Here is a 23,991-nt window from a genome sequence, read left to right on the forward strand (position 1 = left end):
TCAGTTGTAGGCAAGGACATTGTCAAGCGCATGGTAAGTCAGATTGGAAAATAAATACTCCGGGGGAAAATACAGCACATGCAACATCTGAAGGGGTTCGAATAAAAGGCGTCAGCTTTTGCGGTTGAATGCGTCGGTATTCATCAATTCATGAATTCATTCTTTAATTAATCTTCATTTTCCACAGACCTAAGCAGCCAATTACTAGTTTCGTCGAGTAGCAATGCCTCATCGTCACTTTCGAGAGAAGGCAGAACCTGTTACGTGCTGTAATGAGATCCAACTCGACTGCCTTTGTTTCCTAGAATGTAAGGGACCGGATGTCTCTTTTTTTCTCCGTACGACTCTTTCACGCGAACGGTTCTGCATCAAACAATGGGTATTTCACAACAACTCCAGGATATCTGCTTCCCAACATTTCCACTTCTACTCGAGAGCCCAGATCAGTTAAAGGAGGAGATAGATAGGCGAAACATATACTCTTGTTAAGCTGATAGCTGTAGGAACCACTTGAGGTAAATCCTACAACCTGTTGGAATTGATAGCAGAAAAAAATAAGTTATCATCAAGTCCACCTTAACCAATGACAGAAGCAAACGTAAACGACGATTCTTCCGTCGTCATACTCACTTTTTTGCCATTCCAAACAGTTTCGTTTCCCTCGGGGTCCACATCTGTTGTATCCACCGTCATGAAACATAGGACACGCTCACAGTCATCTCTTTTCAATTTAAGGAGAGCTTCTCGTCCAATGAATTCAACACCCTATGCAAATGCATGAATAAGTCAGGAGTTCGGTAGAATGCCTCTGAATGTGATCAGCCTCTCTAATGATAAATACCTTACCTTGTCTAACTTTACAAACGACATTAAATCTGCTTCAACGGCGGTAGTTGAAGTATTCATCTGCGAAGAAAATTGTAATAGCTGTTGAAAAAAATGCCTTATAAAAGCGTGCAAGGATTACTGGAACGTTCTTCGGTAAAAGTAATAATGAAGGCAGAGAATGTGTCTTAAACCTTTAGCGTGACGAAATAGGGCTTGCCGGAGGAAACTGAAGAAAACTTATGCTGCCAACTTTTATTCTCTGCTTCTCCTACGCGAAGCTAAATTGTGGAAAATTTGGCGCATAAAGAGGGAAAGAATAAATGGTGTAAGAGTATAGTTGCATTTACATCGTAAGGTTAAGCTACGTTTTGCAATACCTCAAAGCCCCACAGGCGGAATCCTTTCTCCAGTCTGAGGGAATTTAAGGCGTAGGTGCCAAAGTCTCCAATGCCGTGATCCTCACCAGCTGCTAACAGAGCCTCATACAAATCTGCTGTGTGTTCCTTCATATGAAATAACTCCCATCCCAACTCACCTTGGATAAAACGTAAAAGTAAATTTTGAAGCAGCCTTAAAACGACTCACTGATGGAATATTTATTAATCATGATAGGTTAACTCCTCATCTTAACAGCTTTCAAAAATGTAAATCCATTGCCCTCAAAACTTTAAGCGCTATATACCACAAGTTTCAAATGTGGTCAGGTGAATAAATAGCTCAATTGGCATAAAACAGTCAAGGCAGTCGTAGAGGCATCGACCTAGAAATAAGTAAACTCATGAATGAATAATTTAAAGACAAAATCAAAGGCCGAGCCCGGCTATACAAAACTAGCATTTTCCCCTCAAACTTAAGTATATCATACCTTTCAACTTGTGCTCACACCTTTCCTAAGGGAAAGTTGTAAGAGAACGAGAAAAATTTTAAAATAATGTACCTGTTAAAGAAAATCGACTAGCCTGCACGGGGATTCCTTCAAGCTCTAAGTTGTGATATGCCAAGTATGGAAATCTTTCATCGCTTAGGTTTGATGATGTCATCTTTGATAGAACGTCGCGTGAACGAGGCCCCGCGATGCCCAGGCAGGCCACGTCATCAGTGATATTCGTGATTACGATATCATAATTATTTTTGCGTTGATTTGCCAACAACCATCTGTGCACAAACAGCTTAGTGTTAGCACAGCTACCAAGTTATTTTCATTGTGTGAATGACAATCAAAGGGAACATAACAATAAATATAATACAAAAGATGGTAAATGGTTGTATTCAGGCCAACAGCACTGAAGGTAACTCCAAGTTATCTACACTTCCTCCTGCTTCCTTTGTGCACATCTTAACTCATTTCTAAATGAGCACAAAGAGGGGTAAAGTCAGCCTCACGACTCTTCCTTCCCTCTCTGCCACACCCACAGAAATCAACGCATTCTCCTTTAGGTGCTTTTGGGGGTGAATGAAAATTTAAACTTATAATAATAATAATAATAATAATAATAATAATAATAATAATAATAACTTTATTTAAGTGTCAGTGTATTTTAGCACTGCTGTGCTAATTGGGGACACTGTAAATAAGGAAACAAATATCGTAAATGAACAGAAACTCGTTAAAAACCCCAACTGGTAGGAGGCAGACCAGTTGGCTATTTACAAAGCGTGCAGGAGTTGAATTCGGGGCCACCGAAGACAAATCCATCCAGTGGCAGGGAGGAGGACTTGAACTCGGGACCTCCGGCTTACAAGTGCAGCGCCCTAACCACTAGGCCACGCTCGCCTCCTCCAAAAAAAAAACTTAACTTAAAAAAAAACTTAAAAAACTTAAAAAAATTGTAACATTGGGAAAGCAGAGATAGCGGAGATGCAGAGATGACGCGAAGGCTCAAGGTCGGTTCCCAAGCCTGGCGTCACATTTGAGTTTTTCTTTTGGTTCTTCTTTCTCTGCAATATTCAACCCTCAGAAATATTCATCCACCTTGGAAACACGGGACCAAGAACCAAACCTCGCGGATGTCACTGCTAAAATCCAACTTTTGTTTAACTTATCTATTTCTCAGACTCTTCCCTGAGATATACAAAAATGAAATCCATTTTCGCCAATCAAATTCTCTAAGTGAAGGATAATAATGTGGTTTCAAAAGTACCTGAGATCATGAAACTCTGTATTGCTTCTCGTGACCAAAAGATAACGATCCGACGCCAAGCAGGTGACGGTCATTTCCGCGTAAACTTTACCTTTTGGTGTCAGCATGTGGTTTATGTTTGAGCACCCCACCTTAAAGCAAAGAGCGCATTATAACAAGCGCAGATAGGACATAACTCAACTTAACTTACCTTCGTTTAGAAGGTAAACTATGGTTTGAGACTATTAAATTGCCATCGATATATTTCCACAACGGAACACACATCGTCAGTTAAGAAAATTAAGAAACTTATACATGATGAAAGCTGAACAGAAAGAAATTGATGGATCGAATGATTTGATCTTCTAGGAAAGGTTAATTCTGAAAGTAATGCATTCAGAAACAGTGACTGACATTCCGACAATATGGGTGAGAATCATTAACTGGTCAGTTCTATCAGGACGGAATGGTCTGTAAGGCTCAAGTAGCATTCGTCATTAGTGATTGGTCAGTCTTAATGTTTGGAGGATACGTTTGATTCTTTGATTCTTGGTTAAGTAAACGTTCATTTTGACAAAAAAGGTGACCCCTTGTCAAAAAATAATTCTAGTGCCCTAACATTTTATAATATAACGATACTCACTTTAGGCAATTCATTAGCAAAAACCCTATCCAAGAAGTCAGCTGCATCTCTTCCTTTGACCTCAAATTTCCCATAAGGAGTTAGGTCTATGATACCGACTTTACTCAGCACCAAGTCACATTCCCGTCCAACCGGCTCAAACCAGTTTGTTCTTCGAAAACTGGGCTTGAACCCAGGCTCATCCCCCGAGTACGCAAACCAGTTTGGTTGCTCCCAGCCAGCACGTTGTCCCATCTGCGCTCCTCGCTCGCAAAGTCTCTGAGGAGATAAATAAGGAATCAATGCAAAGAACACACTGTACAAGACGTATATGCTTTGACATTGCTCTTACAAATAATATCACGTTACCGTATATTTATAATCTCAGTTTTGTCAGTATACACTTTGTGACATGATTGCAAAGGCGAATATACCCCAATATTGCTATCAGAGAGGGCGTCATTTGTATACCAACGTTAATCATAACCATTACAAATTCCTCAAATATGATTGGTGCATTCGCAGCTTCATTTACACTTATCATTCTGTACAGTTGTAATCGGACAGTTGGCTGTAATCGGACACCTGTAATTGGACAGTTGAAACAGCCAATCATGCTAAGTCCACTCAGCTAATCCACCAATCAAATAAATAATCAAATAACCATAGCAACAACCACTTATCCAGAGGAAAACTGAGGAATTTCCAAAATGGAGGAATTCTTAACTAAAGACATTGTCTTCACTGGAGACATTTGTTCTAGGTGTATTTGTTTTTTCGGAAATTGAAATGGCTATGGTTAATAGGTAACAAGACTTATTGTCGTCCAACTCTGTCTGTAATCATACTCGTAATTAACAAATCGGACTCCCACTTCGCGTTCGTCCGATTTTGTCAATCTCTATATGATAAAAGATCGAGTTGGACTCCACTTGGTCCTATTACCATCATCAATCACCTTCGTAAAACAGCAAGTACTCTTTTTTACATTTTTGGGAAATTCATAATTTCTTAAAATGTCTCTAAAATGTTTTTCAAAAAGATCCTCGACAATTTCAGTTTCGAGTCTTCTCATATTTCCATCCTCTAGTTTCCTGTAAACAGTCTATCTCTCTCGCAAGGCCTAACACCGCTATCCACAAAGGCTAGGTAATTTCTGGTCAAATGTCAGTTACCTTATATATCCCATTAGTCCTCACAGGGCGCCCAGCCCACCTCTCTAACTTAGGATGCATTATCTGATTATTCAAACCGTAGGTCTCTCGACACTTTGCTAATACGTATTCCCTGGAGGCCCAGTTTCCATAGCGACCAGGCTCACATTCAATAAGGTCGAACGGCGGTTCTCCATCAATCATCCAATCAGAGAGATATTTACCGATCCCACCTGAGGAAAGAAGAATGCAGCGAAGACATAGGAAATGAAAATAAAATCAAAACACGAAGTTTAAGGGACTGGCTCACGCATGCGCAGGCTGCACAATTTAAGTTGATAACCATCAGGTTAGACTATAATAGTTACACAATAATAAGCCTCAATAATGACTATGGACAGCTGTAGGTTTCAATGCAAATGCACTTTACGCTGCCGCTAAACAAGTCATTTCCCTGAGTTTTAGCTTCATGATTTCAATCCATATGGTTTGTTTCTGCTTTCAGTTCTGATTGTAATTAAAATAAAGGCAACATATAACAAAATCGAGGTTATTCTCTGAAGCAAGAGCTCTGATGATTTTGAACGGCGTATTAATGTTTTACATAGAGTTGTTACTTTATTTTGTTTCATCTCGTTTGCCGATCGTCATTTACCTGCGAGACCGATCCCGTAACCTGTCCCGAGAGCTAGCCACATGTTAGGTACCTTTGCATCGGGACCAAGCAAGGGAATAGCGTCTGGCGCGTAAGTTATAGGTCCTGAAACAGTACTTGTTATTTCAGCATTGGCAAGCACTGGTGTTCTCTTCATTGAGTTGGTTATGTAATCACTGATGTTGTCTACATCACTTTCAAATAACTCCTTTCCAAATCCCTCAGGGACACAGTCCCACCTTAAAGAAAAACAACAACAAAATAAAAAAACAGCATGCCATTTTCTCGTAACCCTGCAGAAGAAGCGTCATTATATGTTATGCATTTTCAGGCAGGCGGAGGGAACACGAGGCGAGCGCGCGGAGCGAGGCATTCGCAGGGGATGCAGCGCAAAAGAAACACCATTCGGCGCTTTCACAGTGTAATTCAACTTTCATGCTCTCCTTCCCCTATTCTCGTGTTCGACTCGCGCGCACCTCGTAATTTCCATCGCTTGCCTGAAAATAGAAACAAATGATGCCTGTTCTGCTGCAGGCTATTTAAGGAGAGCACAAGTGACACGGGTGCGTAGTAGCATACGATTTCACTCGCCCATGTTGATATTTCGAAATTGAATTCAGTTAACGCAAGTTTTATAGATAATTTAGACAAACAATTACATTTCTCGAAGCCAAATGACATTTAATCTGAGTTACACTTGAGCTATTCAGTATTTATCCCTGATTAGAAGGAAATATGACTACACTGATTCCAGTTGGTTTTAATCTTACACTAACAAATATGTCGTCACCTCACAAAAGGTAAACACGATTCATGGTGGTTAAGGTCCCAATTGAACACTTTTAAAAGTTGCTAAATAGCTTGAATTGCGATAGTTTTTCTCAGGATCGAATTTTAGATGATTATTAGAATAAAAATGAGCTGACGTGTTTGATTCTCACCATCCTTCTTCCATTTTCATTTTGTCTGCGCTTTCATAAGGACCAAACAAAATGCCTTGCTTTTCCTGGCGAGTGTAGGTTGAACCCTCCAGGTCCCTCATAAAAGGAAGCTCCTTCTTTAAACTTGCCACTTCAGGGATAGGCCCCGTCACAAGAAATTGGTGATGAACCACACCCAAAGAAAGTTCAGTTCCTACCATGCGACCAATCTCTCTGCCCCAAAAACCTCGAAACAAAAAGACGATGTCGCTTAACCCTTCACATCCCAAGATTTCATTGGTAATTCTCTTTACTGTCTGTCATACAATTCATACGATGCTAGTTTGGAGAATCTGGAATTGAATCAACTAATAATCCCTTAATTTATATTTTTCTTTTTCTCATTACCTGTCTGCTTGATATCGTACTGATAGTGTACGGAGAAATTCTGTCTAGATCACTAGTGGGACTTAGAGGTTAAGAGCGCAACATCTCAGGCGACTATTGACGTCAAAGAAAACAGATTACCGTAAAAATGTTCATGTAATGCACGCATCAACATATAATTACCAGCTGCATTAACAACATGTTTAGCTCTAATTGTGCCGTGTGGTGTTTTCACATCCCATCGTCCATCAGATCTGAAGTTTAGCCCAGTAACTGGAGCTGGCATGTATATCTCGGCCCCGTACATCCGCGCCCCTTTCGCGAGGGCTTGTGTCAAGGAATATGGATCAATGTAGCCATCCTCTGAAAGGTAAATTTGCGATCTTTTTGTCATTTATTAAATTCAACGCAAGATGTATCTTTGCAAACACAGCTAATTATTATCGGACAGTCAATGTATGTGACAGAAAAATGTATGAAAGGAGACTAGGAAGGGGAAGGGGAAGGGGAAGGGGAAGGGGAAGGGGAAGAGGGGGGCGGAAGACGTTGGTGTGATCACATAGTTTCAGAGGGTACGGAGCGGGAATCAGTGGTTGCCAAAATAAGTAGTCAGGGTGACTATAGAGACTTGAACGTCAACTAACCGCCAATGGGGGAAATTGGGGGGGGGGGGGGGAGGCGAAGTCGTAAGAATTTTACAGAGCCTCACGGGGGGGATCGGGCAAACTTTATCATGACTCAATCAAAATCCTCCTACCCTCCAGGGAAGAAAAAGATGACTGCTCCCTGAATAGCCTTGCTGGAAATTTTTTGTTTCCGATTGTATTTTTCTTAATTTTCATTCTCTAGCGTGTTTTTAATTATCAGAAGCAAGAAACGGTGTTCAACCTCTCCTAGCCATTGTTACATTTTCGCGACTTTAATACACACCAGGGAAGTACAAAGCTCCCAGGACGTCATCTACATACAGAAGAGGATGCAATCGGGCTACTTCCTCTGTCGTAATTAATCTTTGTGGTGCCTTCATCCAACCGTGCCTTTGCATCTGATACTTTGCCTCTTCTAGTCTCTCGGGCGTTGTACAAATCCTAATGCTGCCGCACATGTGAAACCCGACGTCCTGTATATGAATGCGTTTAAGATTATAATGCGGCCTAAGAATTTAACTTTAGTAGCGAGAGAAGTAGTGTCTGCATGGTCGGCCCAGTCATTTGCGTTTGTCTAAGCTAAGACAGTTTAATCTCATTGTGTCTTTAACCACTAAAATTAATAAAAGTGAAAATTAGGTAGGCCCTATAAAATACTGGGAATTGCAGATCTGTGAAACACTAATATCCCGGCGTCCAGAAGAAAAAGCAGTGCTCATAACTGCTTCCCGTGAAGACAGCCGGAAGGAGCGCCGGAATCGATGACGTTAACAAGTAGGTCTCTTTTAGCCCTTTAACTCCCATGAGTGACCAAGAAAAAATTTCTCCTTACAATATCAACACAATGTCAAGCAGATAAGTGGTGAGAATAAAAAAAATATATAAAATAGGGGACTATAAGTTGATCCAATACCAAATTCTCCAAACTAACATCACAAGAACTATAGGTAGAAAGTAGGAAGAATTTCTAATGAGATCTTGGGAGTTAGAGGGTTTAAAAGACTTATTCCAAAAGGCTAACTTAGTCTTAAACTAGCAGTAAGTTACGATGACGTAGCCGTTAATTCATCTTTCCATATCATGGCAGTGCTTTGCAAAATTTACTCTATAAAAATTCATTTCGGGTGGGAAGGGATATATAATAAATATACTTTTGATTATATTTTGTGCAACCTATACCTCTTTTTCAATTTCACTGAGCATTGCTTAAATGGATAAGTGTTGCTTTGCTTTTCAGCCGTGACATATGCTATGGGAATGAAAGGGGAATTACGAACGGGACAACACAATCATCTGCTGCACTGAGGAAAGAGAAGATGGTGCCTAAGAACCTGTGTTCCCCGTTAGACCTTCTTCTTAGGTTAATTTCCCTTAGAATATATTCAAATCTTCTCGACCTTCTCGGTTCCCGCAGATCCCAGAGGAATCTAGAAATGACTACCTGCAGGTCGCTAATTTTTCCCAGGTTCTCATGCGACGTTCGTTAACAAAACCTTAAAGTAACACACTGGATACTCATAATGCTATTCTTGCGAGACTATAGTGATAAGTCATAAGCTAAGCCAAGACAGATTATCTTCGGGATATGGGCTCTGTGGAGAATTCCGTCTCTCTGCTATGTCTTCTTTCTATGTCAGCTTTAACTCTAAAGTAACATTATTAAATTGTCCTTATGATCAGTCTGACCTGTCCAGTTTCCTGTCCAAGCTGTTTGTACAAGGACATGCTGTAATGAGTTAGAGGCTTCATGTTCACCACTGGATTATAGTGAGACGTAACACCGACCTGGAAAAAAGGATAAAGGGTGTTTGAGAGAAACGTCTCGCTATGTTGCTTTTCTCGACAGCGTAGTACATAAACTCCTTTACAATAGCTTGAAATATCGCCTCTAGCTGAAGACGACAAAGCCTCTCGTATTGGCAACCGAATTCTTAATTCAATAACGATAAATCAGTCGTGTCAACATCTCTCTTTTTAGCAATCCAGTTCTTTAAGATTATCCTCATCCATACATCTTTTTTTGTGCATTTCCTTTTTTAAAACAATAAATTGTCCTTACCATCCATCTTGAGAACTTAATGCTTACAAATGGCATTTTCGTTTACTGTAAAGCATTACCGAGTGCCAAGTTGAGCCAGCTGTGAGTTCTGACTTTTCTAATAAGATCACATCTTTCATTCCAGCTTTGGCCAAGTGATAAGCAATACTCGTGCCCAGGACTCCCCCGCCGATAATAACAGCCTCAGCATCGTCTTTCAGTTGTTTACTTAGCTTTTTTTTACTACAATGCAAGAATACGATAAAGACGGATACATAAGCAACAGACCTGATAATTCAGGCCTATTCCAAATTTTTACCTTTCCTAGAGACTTCCGTTCTTAAAGGGAAAAGCACTGAGGGCGAAATCATGTAGCGCATTGGAAGAAACCGGAAAGCACACTCCGACATCCGTTAGAAGGAGGTCATCTCGGGTAGATTTCCGATTACGAAATCCGAGCTCGCCCGATGTTGTCTTCGTGATGAAGGCCCTATGTAGCATATTAGACCCGCAAAACAGAGTAGAAACGAACACGTGCTTCGTTTTTGCTCATGACTTCGTATTAGGCGTAAGATATTGCTTTTTTTTTTCGTTGCTTACTTTTATTACAGACTCCACAAAATTTTTGCGATGCCTCCTTTTCACGGATGGCCGATTACAACTACAACAAAGTAACACCTCCACGAAATCTGTCAAAAGGAGGATTTTAAAACACCGGAAATGGAGAGGGAAGATAAATGATACGGTCAATTAACTCCCAGACAATTGAATGGTCCAAACTAGCAAAGGCGGGAAATTTGTTATCGTGCGAGAGATCAAAGTATCTGTTTGCTCACTCAATTCGTATTCAGCGTTCGGCCGTATTCCAATCGATAATAAAGTCTCCTTCTCGTTGTGTGAAATGTTGTAGCTGCAAGGAGTTTTTTCACAGGAAATGCATTTCAACAATTATTTTGGAAGATTCAAGTGCAAACTTGCGTTGTCCAAACTGCGAAAGAGCCCTTAAGCAGGAAGAGAAAAATAACCATTAATTTAACATGTAGTATTAAAAACTGATTCTCAGAACTTCCCATTAGTTGTTTATTAAGATAATCGTCGAAGTGAAATATATATGTATAGTAATTTTTTATCTATTTAGAAGTCGGCTAAAAGAATTTTTAAAATGTATTCATGAGAAACTGTTTCTTATAGATCTTTCCCTAAGTACGCTCTTGCGTTTAGAATTGAAAATCCTCATCTAAATATTGTAAAAAATATTATCGTAGAATATTTTCAATGATGATCATGGCACAACGCAGATAGAGAAAATATAATAGGTGAGACAAGTCACGGATTATCCTTGTCGACAAAAGTAATATCGCCTGCTACATTATATTCAAACTTAATCTCCGTCCAATCGAGGTAATGTACAATTTTTTTATCAATTACCATATTAGAAATAACAATATATCGCTTAAACTCTGAACGTAACTGCGTTAAATTTATTTCATCAGAAATCCAGAAGATTTCCGGTGTTTTAAAATCCTCCTTTTGACAGATTTCGTGAAGATGTCATTACGTTGTAGTTGTGATCGGCCATCCGTGAAAAGAAGGCGTCAAATGTATTTTGTGGAATCTGTCATATAGGTTAGCAACGGAAAAAAATGCAAATATCTTAACGCTAATAAAAAGTCATGAGCGAAAACGAAGTAAGTGCTCCTTTCTACTCTATTTTGCGGCTCTAAAATGTGAAATAGGGCCTTCATGAAAACATCGGGCGAGCTCGGATTTCGTCATCAGAAATCTACCCGAGATGACCTCTGGTGTTGTAACATCCTCCTTTTGACAGATTTCGTGGAGGTGTCACTATATTGTAGTTGTAATCGGTCATCCATGAAAAGGAGGCATCGCAAAAATTTTGTGGAGTCTGTAATATAGGTAAGCAACGGAAAAAAAATGCAAATATCTTAAGGGTAATACGAAGTCATGAGCGAAAACGAAGCACGTGTTCGTTTCTACTCTGTTTTGCGGGTCTAATATGCTAAATAGGGCCTTCATCACGAAGACAACATCGGGCGAGCTCGGATTTCGTAATCGGAAATCTACCCGAGATGACCTCCTTCTGACGGATGTCGGAGTGCGCTTTCCGAAGAAACCAGGCAGAACTAAACAGTGGTTTCTTTTACATATAGTCTCCGCTGACCTAAAACACACGGGCTCTGGTCATAGAAATGGGGCCTAAGTGAGCTGATGTCAAGCCGCCTCGCAGCTTTAGATTTGTCTGCGGGTGATCTTTTTTTCTATTTTCAATCTCCTGGATATTTAATCGCTCAAATTATTTTTTTTGTGAACTATTCAGCTGGATAGGTCAGTTAGTCTTGCTGAACCATAAACGAAATGCACTCACTTAGCGCCGCTAAGTGACCGGGTCTGTAACCATATTTATACATGACCATTTGCAACCCTTTAGCAGTTCGACCTTACATACAGCAAAGTTGTTCGAATGCAGTAAATGTAGCCAATATTCAATTTAATAAGGCCAGTAAACATTTGCTGATCCCACCAAGGTCACTTGAATATGGCACTAATTCCCTATTGTTATCCGAGCTTATATACGATAAAAGAGGCTCACGATATTTTATTTGACGATGTAAAAAAAATTACACACGATTTGCGCTGCAACTATTCGAAGAGTTGAAAATTGTAGTCAGTGCTCAAATCACTAAGGCCTGTAAACAACCTCTCCTTATGTTTTGCTGCCCCAATCGTTGAAAGCATGGCTGGTATCTAGTTATTTTCTAGTCTCCTAAGGGATTAGACTGTTTTACCTCGAGTCTTGAGAAGAAGATATCCAGCCGATGCGACCAGTCGACACAACTCTTGAGTCAGCCTTCCTATATTTTGCTGCCAACACAGCACGATATATCGGGGTCCAAGACGTACGAGAATGTAACAAGCTTGACATGACTAACAAGATAGCAAAGACAGTGCCATGCACTTCAGTATATAAATGTCAACAGCCACAAGAATTAGAAGGTTGCTCATCTTAGTCGATCTTTGCATTCAACTGAACAAAGTTATACATAAAGGTCAGACATATAAATGAGACAATCCCAGTTGTGGCGGTCGTGGCATAAGTTACACAGTATATACTGGTCATGGCATAAGTTACACATTAGAGCAAACTGGGGCATATCAAAAATATATAATTTTCAGTACGTACGTTTCTGCAGAATTACACTTTCAAAAAATGACTGGCGATAGCGGTACCAAGGCAATGTCTTAAAAGCTTTTTCCGAACCGACTACGACAGTAGAGTAATCAAACTCTTTAAACCAAGTTACATGCCGAGCTTTGCGACGGGAAAAAAAATGCAAATTAGCTAGTGCAGCCAGCTAATTTGCATAAGTAATTCAAGCCAAAGTTTGACCTCTCCGGCATGAGGTCGCTGCCCACGGTGTACACACTCTGATTGCGATGCATCATCCTGTCGCGGTCGAGTGAACATGTTTGGTGGCAGTAAGGTAGCATGGACAAAGTTAAAGAGTGTTGCTGGGCCTGTGGGACTCCTGTCATCTTCCGTGACTGTAATGACTGAGACATTTCAGTGAGTCATTTATGACGTGTACCGCTGGTAACATGTTTTGCAGTCACAATAAGAGAGCACATGGTCTGCTTTGAAGTTTTAGCTTTCGCTATGATTGTTGTACGAGATTTCTTTTTGTATTAGCGGAACAAGGCACGAAAAAACTTGTAAGTATCGATCGGTTTATATTTAGCTTTCCTTTCGTTTGTCATTCGGTTGTTATTTTGCTTTATTCAGCGGATTTATATATTTAATTTCAGTGAATCGTTGTTCATGTAATAAAAGAAGTTTGCAGTTCAGCGCATCTCAAGTTTACCTTGTTGCCGCCTTCCAGTAGCGAACATTGGGTTCCTAGACTGACGAGATTCAGAAAGAATCGAAACTGCAGTCTTGCCTAAGGATCTACACAAATGGCAGCAGTTACATGCTCAGCCGATGGCTTTGTGAATAATAACAAATTCAGAAAATACATTCCTAGACGCGAGTTATAAATCAAACGCATTACAAAGAGACAGAGACCTTCTAATACACGAACTTTTTTTCATGTCATCCACTTGGCGTAAATACGGGATTTGTAAAAGAGGAAGCCATTTGCCTGCTAAGAACGAATTCATCACGAATTGTGTGTCACGCTGCAATTCTCGTTCGAAGAAACCGGAGTAGATCATTGAAGGCAGGCTTCAGCCAAGACTACTGAAATAGTGTCTTCTCAGTTTTCTGAAATTTCATCACCCTCATAGTAAGCTAAATGACATTTTACAGAATCCAACGGAAATATAAATGAGACTAAAGGTAGTTGGTAGAAATTTCACCCTTGGAGCTTTAAACCATCCCGAAAAACAAACGAACGAACAAACAGACCGTGTAAAATACAAAACAAAACAAAATAAAGGAACAACAACAACAACGAAAACAGATTTAATCTGATTTAATCCACGTCGCATTCAGGCGTCACAGCCTTATACGCAAGACTGATCTTTGATGAGTAAATAAAAAATCAGCCAAAATTTTTTAACAAACTAAGAAGGGTATACATCAAAAAGGGCGAGAACCTCACATGTTTCTTACATTGTTCCGATTTATTACTTTAGACTGTTAAAAACTTTAGTAGCAATCTGCTATTTCATTATTTATCTCTCTTTTTGGGGCGCCTACGTTTTTTCTCCTAAGGTGTACGCTTTCTTTTGAAGTTTGCTTGGGACCTTGTATGGTTTCAAAGTTTCGTCATTTCGGAAAAGATAAAAACCCACCAGTTTATGCAAATCGCGCCTCGGTTTCAACCGACTCAATAAAAAAGGTTATGAAAGATAATGAAAAAAAAGATTTAGAAATCTCTTCGAGCACAACCGGTCAAGCATAATGTTACCCGCTGTACGTCGACGAATAACATCAAGAGTTAGCCTATATAATGTGATACCACCCATCGGGGCACCTATCTATAATTTTGAAAACTATCACGAAAATGTTTGGCTCATTTTACAACAAATCAAGGAAATGGAAAAGGCAATTTCACAGCAGAGTGTGCGAAAATTAACTCCTAACCAAGAATTGGATTTTCTTGCACTGATTTTGGAGAAAAGGGAAGAAGACGACGTTGTGATCTCTATTAACGACAGTGTGGAAAACGAGAAATCTGATTTTTTCCACGATCCATCTAGTTCAAGCGATACTGAGGTGGAATTTAGTCTTGCCGGCGCCGTTCAGAATCCTAGATTTCGTTATTCTACATCGGACCAAGAGGCGTTATCCGATGGCGAACCTTCGGGTGTGGCGTTATCTTCGAGAGCTGCTTCAGGTGACTCCATTTCAGGAAATGTATCCAGCATTCAAGAGTCTACTGGAGGACGGGTTGGAAAACAGAAAATGACGAGTTGAGACACAAATCCGCATGAAATGAAACCACTCTTGCAATGATAGATGGCTAATATACCAAATAATCCTAATGTTTTATCAATTGTCTCATTTCTGAAAAATTAAACCATGTACGAGAGAATCGGATCTTACCTAATATGTTTAGGTTAAATAAAGATGTTTTGCCCACCAAAAAGCAGTGGAAAATTAACAAGCCTCTGAAGTTTGCGTCGCTTACGAAAAAAATACTCAACACTATTCCTCAAGAAAAATAATTGCTTTTATCACAGGCGAAAAAACTCAAATTATCAAACTCTCACACTCGACGCCCGTAGCTAACATTTCAGGGGGAATCAACGATTTAGAATGCAACGGCGTATGGATCGTGAGCGAAAAGAAATTTCCTGCGGGCGGCGAAATGTCTTAAATCTGTCAGGTCCTCAGTCAACTGTAAATTCCTTAAGGTCCGTTTATGGATAAGCTAATGAAGATGTGGCTGCTGACACGCTGACCAGCTAACATAGAAAACTCCATACAAGGAACAGACTCTGTGAGGGGGAAGGAACACGAAATAGCCTCATTTACCGTTTCATTTAAAGAAAATAATAAAATTCCATCAGTATTAAAATTTGCAATATTTCCAAGTTTTCCAGTTACATCAAGACCTGAAAGACAATCCTACAAAGTAGCAACAATAAACCTCTTTATTTATTTCCTTTCTATTTAAACAATATCTCTAATTGATAATTAGTCCTTAATTCTCATTATCTATCTATTCGCTTGTCTATATTGACAGAAAAAACATCTAAAATCGAGTGTGAATGGGTTGAGGTAAATGGTCAACACTAACTTCCCTCGCGTCAAACATCCCACGGAAATAAAATGACCCCTTGCATTTAACCTGCTAATGCTTAGTCAGTCTTAGTGCTGTGACAATGGTAAAAATTGAAGTGACACAATGGTGGGAGTGCCAAATGTTTCCTTTACTCTGTGACAGAGCTACAAGGCTACTTCCCCTTGTTTTGAAAGACCACACGTCACCTCGATATACCAAAGTCGACTTTAATTCAGAATCCACGCGCCAGAAGTACTTGGTCTGAGGCTCCAGAGTGGTCTTCAGGTGTAGGACATTCCCACCATCGACGACCGATCCAAGGTACTCAGAGGAGTGGCACGAGGCGCTGCTAACCCTCTCCTTATCAGTTCCCAAATAAACATGATCGACAGACGCTCCGTATCCATTCAGCCACATAAGAGTGTCCCTTCGATCTTGTCTTATCTTTACATTATTGTCAGGGGGGACAGGCGTGCTTGCCTTATACAACTGCCGTCCCGGTATCCAGTAGTGCGTGATCGCGGGGTTATAGCTGTAGGGTCCAACGTTGTGCTGTATATAAGTAGAATTGGAAAGAGGTCGAAAATCGAAGTTATCTGGATCGACCAACTGATCTGTAACTTTTCCAATAACGTTGAACTTCACAACACTCCCGGCCAAAGGATACAACTCTCCCCCGTGTTTGCCTTATCAGCTCCGTTGAATAAAACTACAGTTCCGTTGTTGATCGGAACAGGGTTTTCGCGAACATAACGTAAAACACACAAGGAACATTTATCACCTTGGTGGTCACCGTCTCTCTCATTTCTTTTATCAAACACCAGGTTGTGTTGCACTGTGTGATTGTCTCCTTTTACCATCATGCCATTACATTTCCACACCACGTTACTATGCATTGTTCCATTACGTCCAACCGGAAGAGGTGGTTGTCCGTCAAATCTCACCCCATACTTAGGACTAGAATGCACCCAATTTTGCTGGAGAATTGCATGAGTTTGCGATTTGATTTGTACTTGAACGTGACTGCCGTCATGCTGAAAGGTTATCAAAAAACAAAGTGAATGAGCACCGAAAGATAACGTAGACAAGAAATTCATCCAACCCTACCGTATGTCAAATAAAAGACTAAAGCACTTCAAGACTGCAGAATATTATGGGTGGGGGCATATGTTTCTAAATCATAACAGCGACTATATGTGATCGCAGATCCTGCCTAAGGTTCAAGTACCGTGAAAATGCAACGTACTGCACTTATCAAAAGTAATCGTCAAGCTGCCTAGAATTTGAATGAAATTTATCCTTTTTTATATCTATTAGACTGCATTCATCGGAATCAAATGTCTTAAGGACTTTCACCAATCAAAGCTCCATTATTATGGCGTCAAACTCAAACCACAGGTGACGCCAGGTTCAAAAATGTAACCCTTCCTACGGCGGTAGTGGGCGAGCGCTGTCACTTCTGGGCAACCATGATGGAGACAGTGATTTCGTTCCCCATGATAATGTACCAATTGAAATACGTCTGGCAAGGAAAAGAGAAGTAGTTACCTGTATAGCACCCCAGCATTGATGATGCAAATGGTTAAGCCGCACTGTAGGCCGCAGACCAGGTCTTATGCCACTGCTGGCTCCGTTGTACCGCAAGGTGTTTCTCACAAAAATGTCGCCAATACCTCTAGAAATAATCGTGCCTAGCCCTCCACTCTTGTAAACCGTGTTTGCTGCAGTCCAGTCGTTATATTCGAACAAGTTGTTTTCCAGAGTCGCATTCAAACCGCTGAACTCTAAGGCGGCGCCATCGGTACCATAGAAAGTGTTGTTGAAAACCGTTAATGTATTGAAGGTAACTTTCTTCGTATTCGCGTTCATTTTAGTCCATTCAGCAGGAGCAGTGTCACCAAGCATTCGTCGTGTATACGACGGGTAGCTGAAGATGATCGAGTGGAAAGTCAAATTATTCACTGCATTCTTTTCATCCATTGTGGTAGCCCGTAGCGCTGTCCCAAAGAACTTCAGCTTTTTAAAAATCACATGACTACAGTTGGTAATGTTAAATGCGTACGTCATAACCTTCCCTCTGACGTCACGTCCTTCTGGGGATTTGCCATCTGCCGTCATTACAAATAGTGTTCTAGTAGTTTTGTCGTAAAACCACTCCTCGGGTTGGTCAAGAAATTCCAATTTGTCTTCAAGGAAGTATTGATTGGCTCCAGGAACGAACTTTATTCGACCGAATGTGTCCTTGTACGTGAATGATGCATTCCCGGGCTTGTGGCTTTGCACTATGGCTGTGAAGGTATTAAAACTTCCGATGTTAAGAACTGCCATGGCACCCGTTGCGTTCAGACCGCTTCCAGCCAAGTCCTTTGAGCCATCATCGACCATAACACCTCGTGTGGACAAGGTGGACGACTTCGCCCAGTAACTGGCGTTGAATACTGTCTTGTTGGACCACAGTGCGTTTGGCCAGCGTGCATTTGTCATCATCTCGCCGTCGATAAATAACTGCCAAATGTCTTGGTCTATGACAGCCTTAAAAGCGCCACTGTCATCTTTCACCCATTCTCCCTTTGGCTTTAGTTGGACAGTACCATCAATGATCGGATATTCGTCCAGGATTCCCCGTATGATGATTGGTTTTTCAGGGGTACCATATTTGTTCGTGACAGTCACGCGTTCTAGGTAACGCCCTCCAGGAATAACGCATTCATCTCCCGGGGCAGTAAGCTGGTCAACACACGATTGAATGGTTGTAAATTTCGACCGAATGGTTGAAAATGCGGACGAGCCTCCACGAGTACAACCAATAAACAGACTACTCACACAAAAAAAACATAGTAATGAATTCTGACTTGTACCGCGGGCCATGATTTCCTGAAAGAAAACAAGATATTTTACTGACGGTACGTTAATATAAGGTGGTTAATTGTACTTGTCTGTCCGTTTTACACTTTCATACCACAAAATAATGATTTCACCATGTAAAGCAAATTGTTTAATTTTTCAAAAAAAAGCGAAGAAAACGCAACGTTTTTGTTTATCACCAAAATCTCTTAAAGTTACCTCGGTGATGAGTCTGTTTCGACCGAACCCCTGGGTACTTTTAAAAAGTAATTTACCAAATAGAGTCAGTGCAGGTAATTTATGTCTTATTGTGCAATTGCGCTCATGCGTGCATTTGGTTTCAAGTTTCAAAATTCATTAAAATAAGAGAAAAAAACCTATACGCGATATTTAATACTGAGTACGGTAGATATCTCCCTCGTCCAACCAGACTGCATTATCATCCTTCTTCTGAGGAACAAAACCGAATCGGTTTTTTCTGAACTAAAGAATGATCCTTTGATGTTATTCTAACATGGCCATCGGTCCTTCCTATGTGATTTAAAGAAAACTTTTGCGCTGAAAATGAAAATAAGACACTCTTCTCTGGATAAAAGCTTTAGTTTCTAAATGGGCCCCAGAATATACCCTGATGTAAACATTCCCCTATATTGTGATATCTTGTGACAGGTAGAGGATCCTGGTTGTGTAACATCTGACCATATGTGAAGGGGCAAATGTGTCACAAACAGTTTTTATAGTAATAGTTACCTTCGATTTTCGGTGGAAAGCAAGTGCATATCAAGAATGATCGACCTGACTTACAGATTCTTACCTCTGTGTCGTTGTTCGTCGATAGGTTCAACGATGAACCAGTCGCGAACGATGAAGTTCCACGCCCGTTCGGGGGTCTGGGAATGAATGAGTGACTACATGACTAGTGTATAATTAACCAGGGTCACGCGATCTTATCAAATTTCATCACTGTTTAAGGAGGTACGTTTCCCCTTATTTCAATCCATTGTGTACAAACTGTCTGCTGCTGACAGTTGTGATTCATAGGGTTAAAAATCTTTTTTCAGATCAGACCTATCAAATAAGTTGACATGCACTTTTAAGTTTCTACAAAGATAGTCATATTTGGGGGTTAAAGCTCTACATCAAAGACAGTACTTTCTTTTCATGTGGGCAGTGGAGAGCAGGCAGGGAGGGGGGGGGGGGCAAAGAGAGTGAGAGCTTAAGAGCAATATGCTATTTGCTATGGGGTCCAAAAACTCCAGTTTAAGGCATTAACCCAGTACACAATAATTAATCACATTAACACTTTTCATGCCACATAAAGTCTCAAACTACAGACACATTCAATTTCTTGTTACTCATCCTGGGTCTTTAATGGACTCAAAGCCACCTACAACACTTTGACTAAACAAAGCTTTTGTTCAGTCATCAAACTCTAGCAGTCTCAGTTTCTAATAAATAGCTATTCAAAGTTAAATACACTCAGAGTGCTCAAAAAAATAATACAATATTTATGGCTCCAACTACGATGACATTGTTCAAACACTGAGTTACCATAATTTATGCACTACAATAAGCTCTATTAATAATCTTCCAACATTTTTCTATCCCAAGATCCAAAAGGAGTCAAAGTTCGTGTAAATCCCAATGGGCCAGAGTGTTAAAACCTTACATCAAATAAGAACATTACAGCTAAAACTAAAAAATTATTGATTACAAAATTGGATTACTCTAATTTTCAAATTGGCAAGCAGGCAATTTTTGATGATCCCCAAGAGGAATGCAAACAAGCAGTTAGCCTGATAATCACCTGAGAAATTCTACTGAAGCAACTATCCTCCTTGTATTCAGTGAATGTTGTTGAATAATCCTGTCTGCTTTATCTCAGGAATTATTTGACAATAATCACTTTGCCTTTGGAACACGAATGTTGATTACAACAAACAGTTGTTGAAATTATGTTTACAGTCTGAAATGGTACAACACAGGATATCTTGTGGGCCAATTCAAAGTTTTTGGATTATTACACCTATGATTATGCACTACTTGAAAGTTGTAACCTGAAGTTGTTGAGGAAAAACACAAATTTACAGCTTCAAAAGAGTATATCCTTGTTTACACTACCAACGCATTCATACATGTAAGTGAAAACATTACAATGTACAAAAGATATACAGCTTTAAGAAAAAGCACAAGCAAAAGGATTAAAGAAATTTGATCCTGACATTTGTATTCCTCAGTGTTATTCTAGAATAGAGCATGCATGGTAATCCAGAATTGTTTTGTTTTTACTTCACTCTCTGATTAGTCTAGATAACTCTCATAATAGGAACTTGAAGTATATCAGGGCTGTTACATCTTTTTCACTATGTTTTCAAGTATTTGCTTTACAGCAAAACTTTTATGACTGATAGTGGTAAAAAGCTAAGTTTTGCTCCTAAGACACTCAATTTAAAATTGTCTATTAAGACTATGCTTTCCCTTATAATTGCAAATCTAGTGAAAACCAGGCCTTACACCAAAGGGGGTGCTGAATGATAAAATCCAAGACATGTAAGATGCTGAGGCCCTTCTTTTAAAATCCCAGACCAGCCACAGAACTCCTTAATTTTGTTTCAAATATTACCAGGTACAATTTGGGACATTAAACTGTTGCTTTAGAGTTGCATGACTCTCAGAGGTCCTTGCTTTCTTGAAGATACGTTTTCTTGTAATTTGTCCCATCTCCTGGCAAAGGTGAACTTACAGTGGGCCAGATCCAAGCTAAATACCATTTCTCTCCAAAAACGTCCAAGAAATTTTGCTTCCAGCCGAGGTCATATTCTTTCTTTTTCTTCTTTCTCTCATACGAAGTCTGACCGCGAGAAATGATTCTAATCTGAAAGAACAGCATGCCACTAAAGAGAATGAACGCAAAGATGGAAAGCCCCATCATGAAGGAAATGAAAAATCCGTAAAGAGTCGTGTATCCTAACATCCACATCAAGATTGGAGTGACCATGGTGAGTACTGTTGCAACGCTGAAACTGCCGACTTCCGACGTCACATATTCGTGATGAAAAGCATTGGCATAAAAAGCTCCTAACCAAAGGTACAACGCTAGAAACATGTAATAGCGATAGTTCCTGAAGCCGACACACTTTCCGGCAAAAATACAGTGGTGATCTCGCTTCAAAACACATTCGTTGCAGACTTGGCAATGATGGGCTCTTGGAGGTGCGTTCAGTTGACAGAATGGACAATAAGTCCAGCCGGGCTTCAATACGGACGGCATTCCCAGATTCTTTCCTGTTGTATCCGTTGTGATCAGAAAGAAAAAGTTGGCGAACACATTCAACCACAAGAAAAAACCGCAAAACACGTGTAAACACCACCATGACGAGAAGGGTTCGTGGTAAAGCGGTAGGACAACAAATAGTTCAAAGAGTGCAATTACCCAAAGCATAACAATCATGAATAAGAATGCTACATAATCGGATGGTTTCTGAGGAATGTACGCTTGCAACCAACTCTTTTTACTCTCCATCATCGATGTAAATTTTAGCTCGACGCTCCGCTCGGGCGAGAGGAAAGGGAGTTACTACATCACGGGCGACGAGCGGGGATAGAAAAAACGACCCAAATACGAGTGGTCAGCGGTGAAACAACTTTCATACTTCATATATAGACAGATCATTTGTAGTATCAGGAAACAATCGTTTTGTAAAGCCGAAGTGTAAACAGTTTACTTCGCTAAATAAAATGTTAAGCAATTTAAAAGTGTTGATTGTACATATATCTTTTACTGCTTTAATAAACAATGAAGGCATCGGTGGCATCCGAAAGGTACCAAGAAGAATTAAATGTACGTTTTGTAGTTGCAGAAAACAATCGTGTTGTAAATCCGAAATGTTACCAAGTTACACTTCGCTACTTAAAAAGTTAAGCAATTTTCCTCAAGCTTTTACTGGAACAATACTTTTAATGCTCTATTAACCAACGGAGGCATCGGGAAAGGCATTGGTGACACCGGGAAAGGCATCAAGAAGAATGATATTAACGTTATGTAACTTGTTGTGTGACGAAAAAAACGTATCTTGACTTGTTCAAAGCACTTAAAACACAGTTGGCTTCCTTTTCACTTGAATTTTGTATCCACAGCCTAAGATGAGAAATTTAAAATTTCTATCAGCTGAACTTCTTTTACTGCATATTATATCTATTCAATCGCCCCCAATTCACGTGGAAAAAAGACAAGTAGGAAAACACTGAGCTTCGAGAAACAGCCATGTTAAGGCTAATGTATTTACCATTCCTTAAATATTTATAATCAAGACCACTCGTTTAGGAGACCTTTTCTCAAAAGATCCACACGTGCAAATAATTCTGTTTTCCGTTCGAAACGTTTTTCTTCCTATTCAATTGAACAACTGCCTTAGCGTTTAAGCCGAGAAAAAAAATCACAAAGTTTGAATTCTGGGATGTTGTCCACTGTTGGCTCCATCAAGTTACGATTCTGCACCATTGACGCTCGTGAAAATCTATCTTAATTGACTACCAAGGACTGTATTTCTTATCTTGCAAATTAAGGTCTGTACATGACATTAAGTTCATCATCTGGTTCATTGTTATAGTCAGCTTTAAAATTTAAACTCTACTTGTACTGACAAGAAGCCACCCTAAGGGCAGGTGAAATGTTGCGTAAGCGTCTCCGCGAAAGGCACATCCAGACAACTTGCATGGAAAACCTGGCCACAGCTATCGCACCCAAGCCAATCCTCTCCATCGTCGTCTTTGCAAATCTTATAGACCGCGGTATTTCTCCTATAATTGAACAAAAGATATGGGACGTCAAAGAGATTTTCGGACTGACATATGAATTCAGCCACAACCTTGTATCCCACGTTGGTATGTACACAAACGAAAAAAAGTGGAATTGCGTACCTTGTCGTTTTGTACGTGGCGTCCATCAGGGCCAGTTCACTACCATATCTTTCAAGCATTCGTTGTTGCCATGGCTCTTGATGTACAAAGAGGAAGGTTTCCTCAGGAGTTCTAGGTCTTGGTTCATCTTTTTCGTTAATGACAGCGTCTCTGGTACGGTAAAAGAAGTTGCTTTTGGGAGACTTAGTTTGCCAATCTTCTATTTTTTACCCAATGCTTCTTGGTCGTCATCGCAATACTTCACTGCTGAAATCGCCTTGGCAATGTGGTTTCGCAAGTCCTGGCGACAAGGGTAGTATCGCCTATTTGTTTTCTTTGGCCTTCGTTCCTCGGGATGGCCTGAAAATAGATCCTCCCGAACATATTTATGCCACTTACTCCCTCTCCGAAGCCTCCATTGTGTATTAAAGCAGTAAAAGATATGAGTTCAATCAACACTTTTGAAAAATTGCTTAAACCGTGAAGTCAACTGTTAACATTTCGGCTTTACAACACGATTGTCTCTGGAACAACAAATTATATGTCTCTATATGAAGTATAAAAGCTGTTTCACCGCTGACCGCTCATATTTGGGTCGTTTTTTCTATCCCCGCTCGTCGCCCGTG

General features: G+C 40.1%; 3 protein-coding genes, 1 long non-coding RNA gene and 1 other non-coding gene across 6 annotated transcripts; 1 reads left to right on the forward strand and 4 right to left on the reverse strand.

The window, feature by feature from the left end:
- Positions 1 to 143: 143 nt before the first annotated feature.
- On the reverse strand, positions 144 to 12,724 carry LOC113683486 (dimethylglycine dehydrogenase, mitochondrial). Of its 2 annotated transcripts, XM_089205664.1 has the most exons (16): positions 12,574 to 12,724; positions 12,179 to 12,317; positions 9,452 to 9,614; positions 9,020 to 9,118; positions 7,617 to 7,806; positions 6,870 to 7,049; positions 6,321 to 6,546; positions 5,380 to 5,618; positions 4,746 to 4,957; positions 3,592 to 3,849; positions 2,970 to 3,100; positions 1,766 to 1,983; positions 1,206 to 1,363; positions 847 to 906; positions 631 to 765; positions 144 to 529 (listed from the first exon to the last, which is right to left on the reverse strand). In XM_089205664.1, the coding sequence occupies exons 2-16, from the start codon at positions 12,313 to 12,315 to the stop codon at positions 350 to 352; spliced, it is 2,586 nt and encodes an 861-aa protein (XP_089061790.1). In that variant the 5' UTR covers positions 12,316 to 12,317; positions 12,574 to 12,724; the 3' UTR covers positions 144 to 349. The 2 variants fall into 2 exon arrangements, with proteins under 2 accessions (XP_089061790.1, XP_089061792.1); XM_089205666.1 differs by lacking the exons at positions 9,452 to 9,614; positions 12,574 to 12,724.
- Positions 12,725 to 12,996: 272 nt separating this feature from the next.
- LOC113683488 (uncharacterized) lies at positions 12,997 to 13,849 on the forward strand. Its single transcript, XR_003447381.2, has 2 exons — positions 12,997 to 13,103; positions 13,197 to 13,849. It is a non-coding gene; the product is annotated as an uncharacterized LOC113683488 (long non-coding RNA).
- Positions 13,850 to 15,477: 1,628 nt separating this feature from the next.
- Positions 15,478 to 19,336, reverse strand: LOC113683554 (uncharacterized). The gene is made up of 3 exons (XR_016186394.1): positions 19,281 to 19,336; positions 17,171 to 18,496; positions 15,478 to 16,656 (listed from the first exon to the last, which is right to left on the reverse strand). It is a non-coding gene; the product is annotated as an uncharacterized LOC113683554 (transcript).
- A 474-nt stretch (positions 19,337 to 19,810) lies between these two features.
- LOC113683480 (putative palmitoyltransferase ZDHHC24) lies at positions 19,811 to 22,030 on the reverse strand. Its single transcript, XM_027200726.2, has one exon. It carries the CDS (start codon positions 21,990 to 21,992, stop codon positions 21,138 to 21,140), a length of 855 nt encoding a protein of 284 aa, XP_027056527.2. The 5' UTR covers positions 21,993 to 22,030; the 3' UTR covers positions 19,811 to 21,137.
- A 64-nt stretch (positions 22,031 to 22,094) lies between these two features.
- On the reverse strand, positions 22,095 to 23,940 carry LOC113664400 (uncharacterized). The gene is made up of 2 exons (XM_089205672.1): positions 23,387 to 23,940; positions 22,095 to 23,266 (listed from the first exon to the last, which is right to left on the reverse strand). The coding sequence occupies exons 1-2, from the start codon at positions 23,443 to 23,445 to the stop codon at positions 23,122 to 23,124; spliced, it is 204 nt and encodes a 67-aa protein (XP_089061798.1). The 5' UTR covers positions 23,446 to 23,940; the 3' UTR covers positions 22,095 to 23,121.
- Positions 23,941 to 23,991: the final 51 nt, after the last annotated feature.

The sequence above is a fragment of the Pocillopora damicornis genome, chromosome 4 (genome assembly GCF_964200805.1).
Source record: "Pocillopora damicornis chromosome 4, jaPocDami1.2, whole genome shotgun sequence".
Taxonomy (NCBI): domain Eukaryota; kingdom Metazoa; phylum Cnidaria; class Anthozoa; order Scleractinia; family Pocilloporidae; genus Pocillopora; species Pocillopora damicornis.

What these genes read in the sequence shown, in the direction of transcription:
- LOC113683486 (XM_089205664.1), bottom strand. Translation starts at nt 12,315, where the DNA reads ATGTCAAGCTTGTTACATTCTCGTACGTCTTGGACCCCGATATATCGT. An exon ending in CTGGCTCAACTTGGCACTCG is followed by an intron (nt 9,119 to 9,451) that starts GTAATGCTTTAC and finishes CCTTTTTTCCAG; the next exon opens with GTCGGTGTTACGTCTCACTA. An exon ending in GGGAGCTTTGTACTTCCCTG is followed by an intron (nt 7,050 to 7,616) that starts GTGTGTATTAAA and finishes TTTACCTTTCAG; the next exon opens with AGGATGGCTACATTGATCCA.
- LOC113683480 (XM_027200726.2), bottom strand. Translation starts at nt 21,992, where the DNA reads ATGATGGAGAGTAAAAAGAGTTGGTTGCAAGCGTACATTCCTCAGAAA.
- LOC113664400 (XM_089205672.1), bottom strand. Translation starts at nt 23,445, where the DNA reads ATGCTTGAAAGATATGGTAGTGAACTGGCCCTGATGGACGCCACGTAC. An exon ending in GCCACGTACAAAACGACAAG is followed by an intron (nt 23,267 to 23,386) that starts GTACGCAATTCC and finishes GTTCAATTATAG; the next exon opens with GAGAAATACCGCGGTCTATA.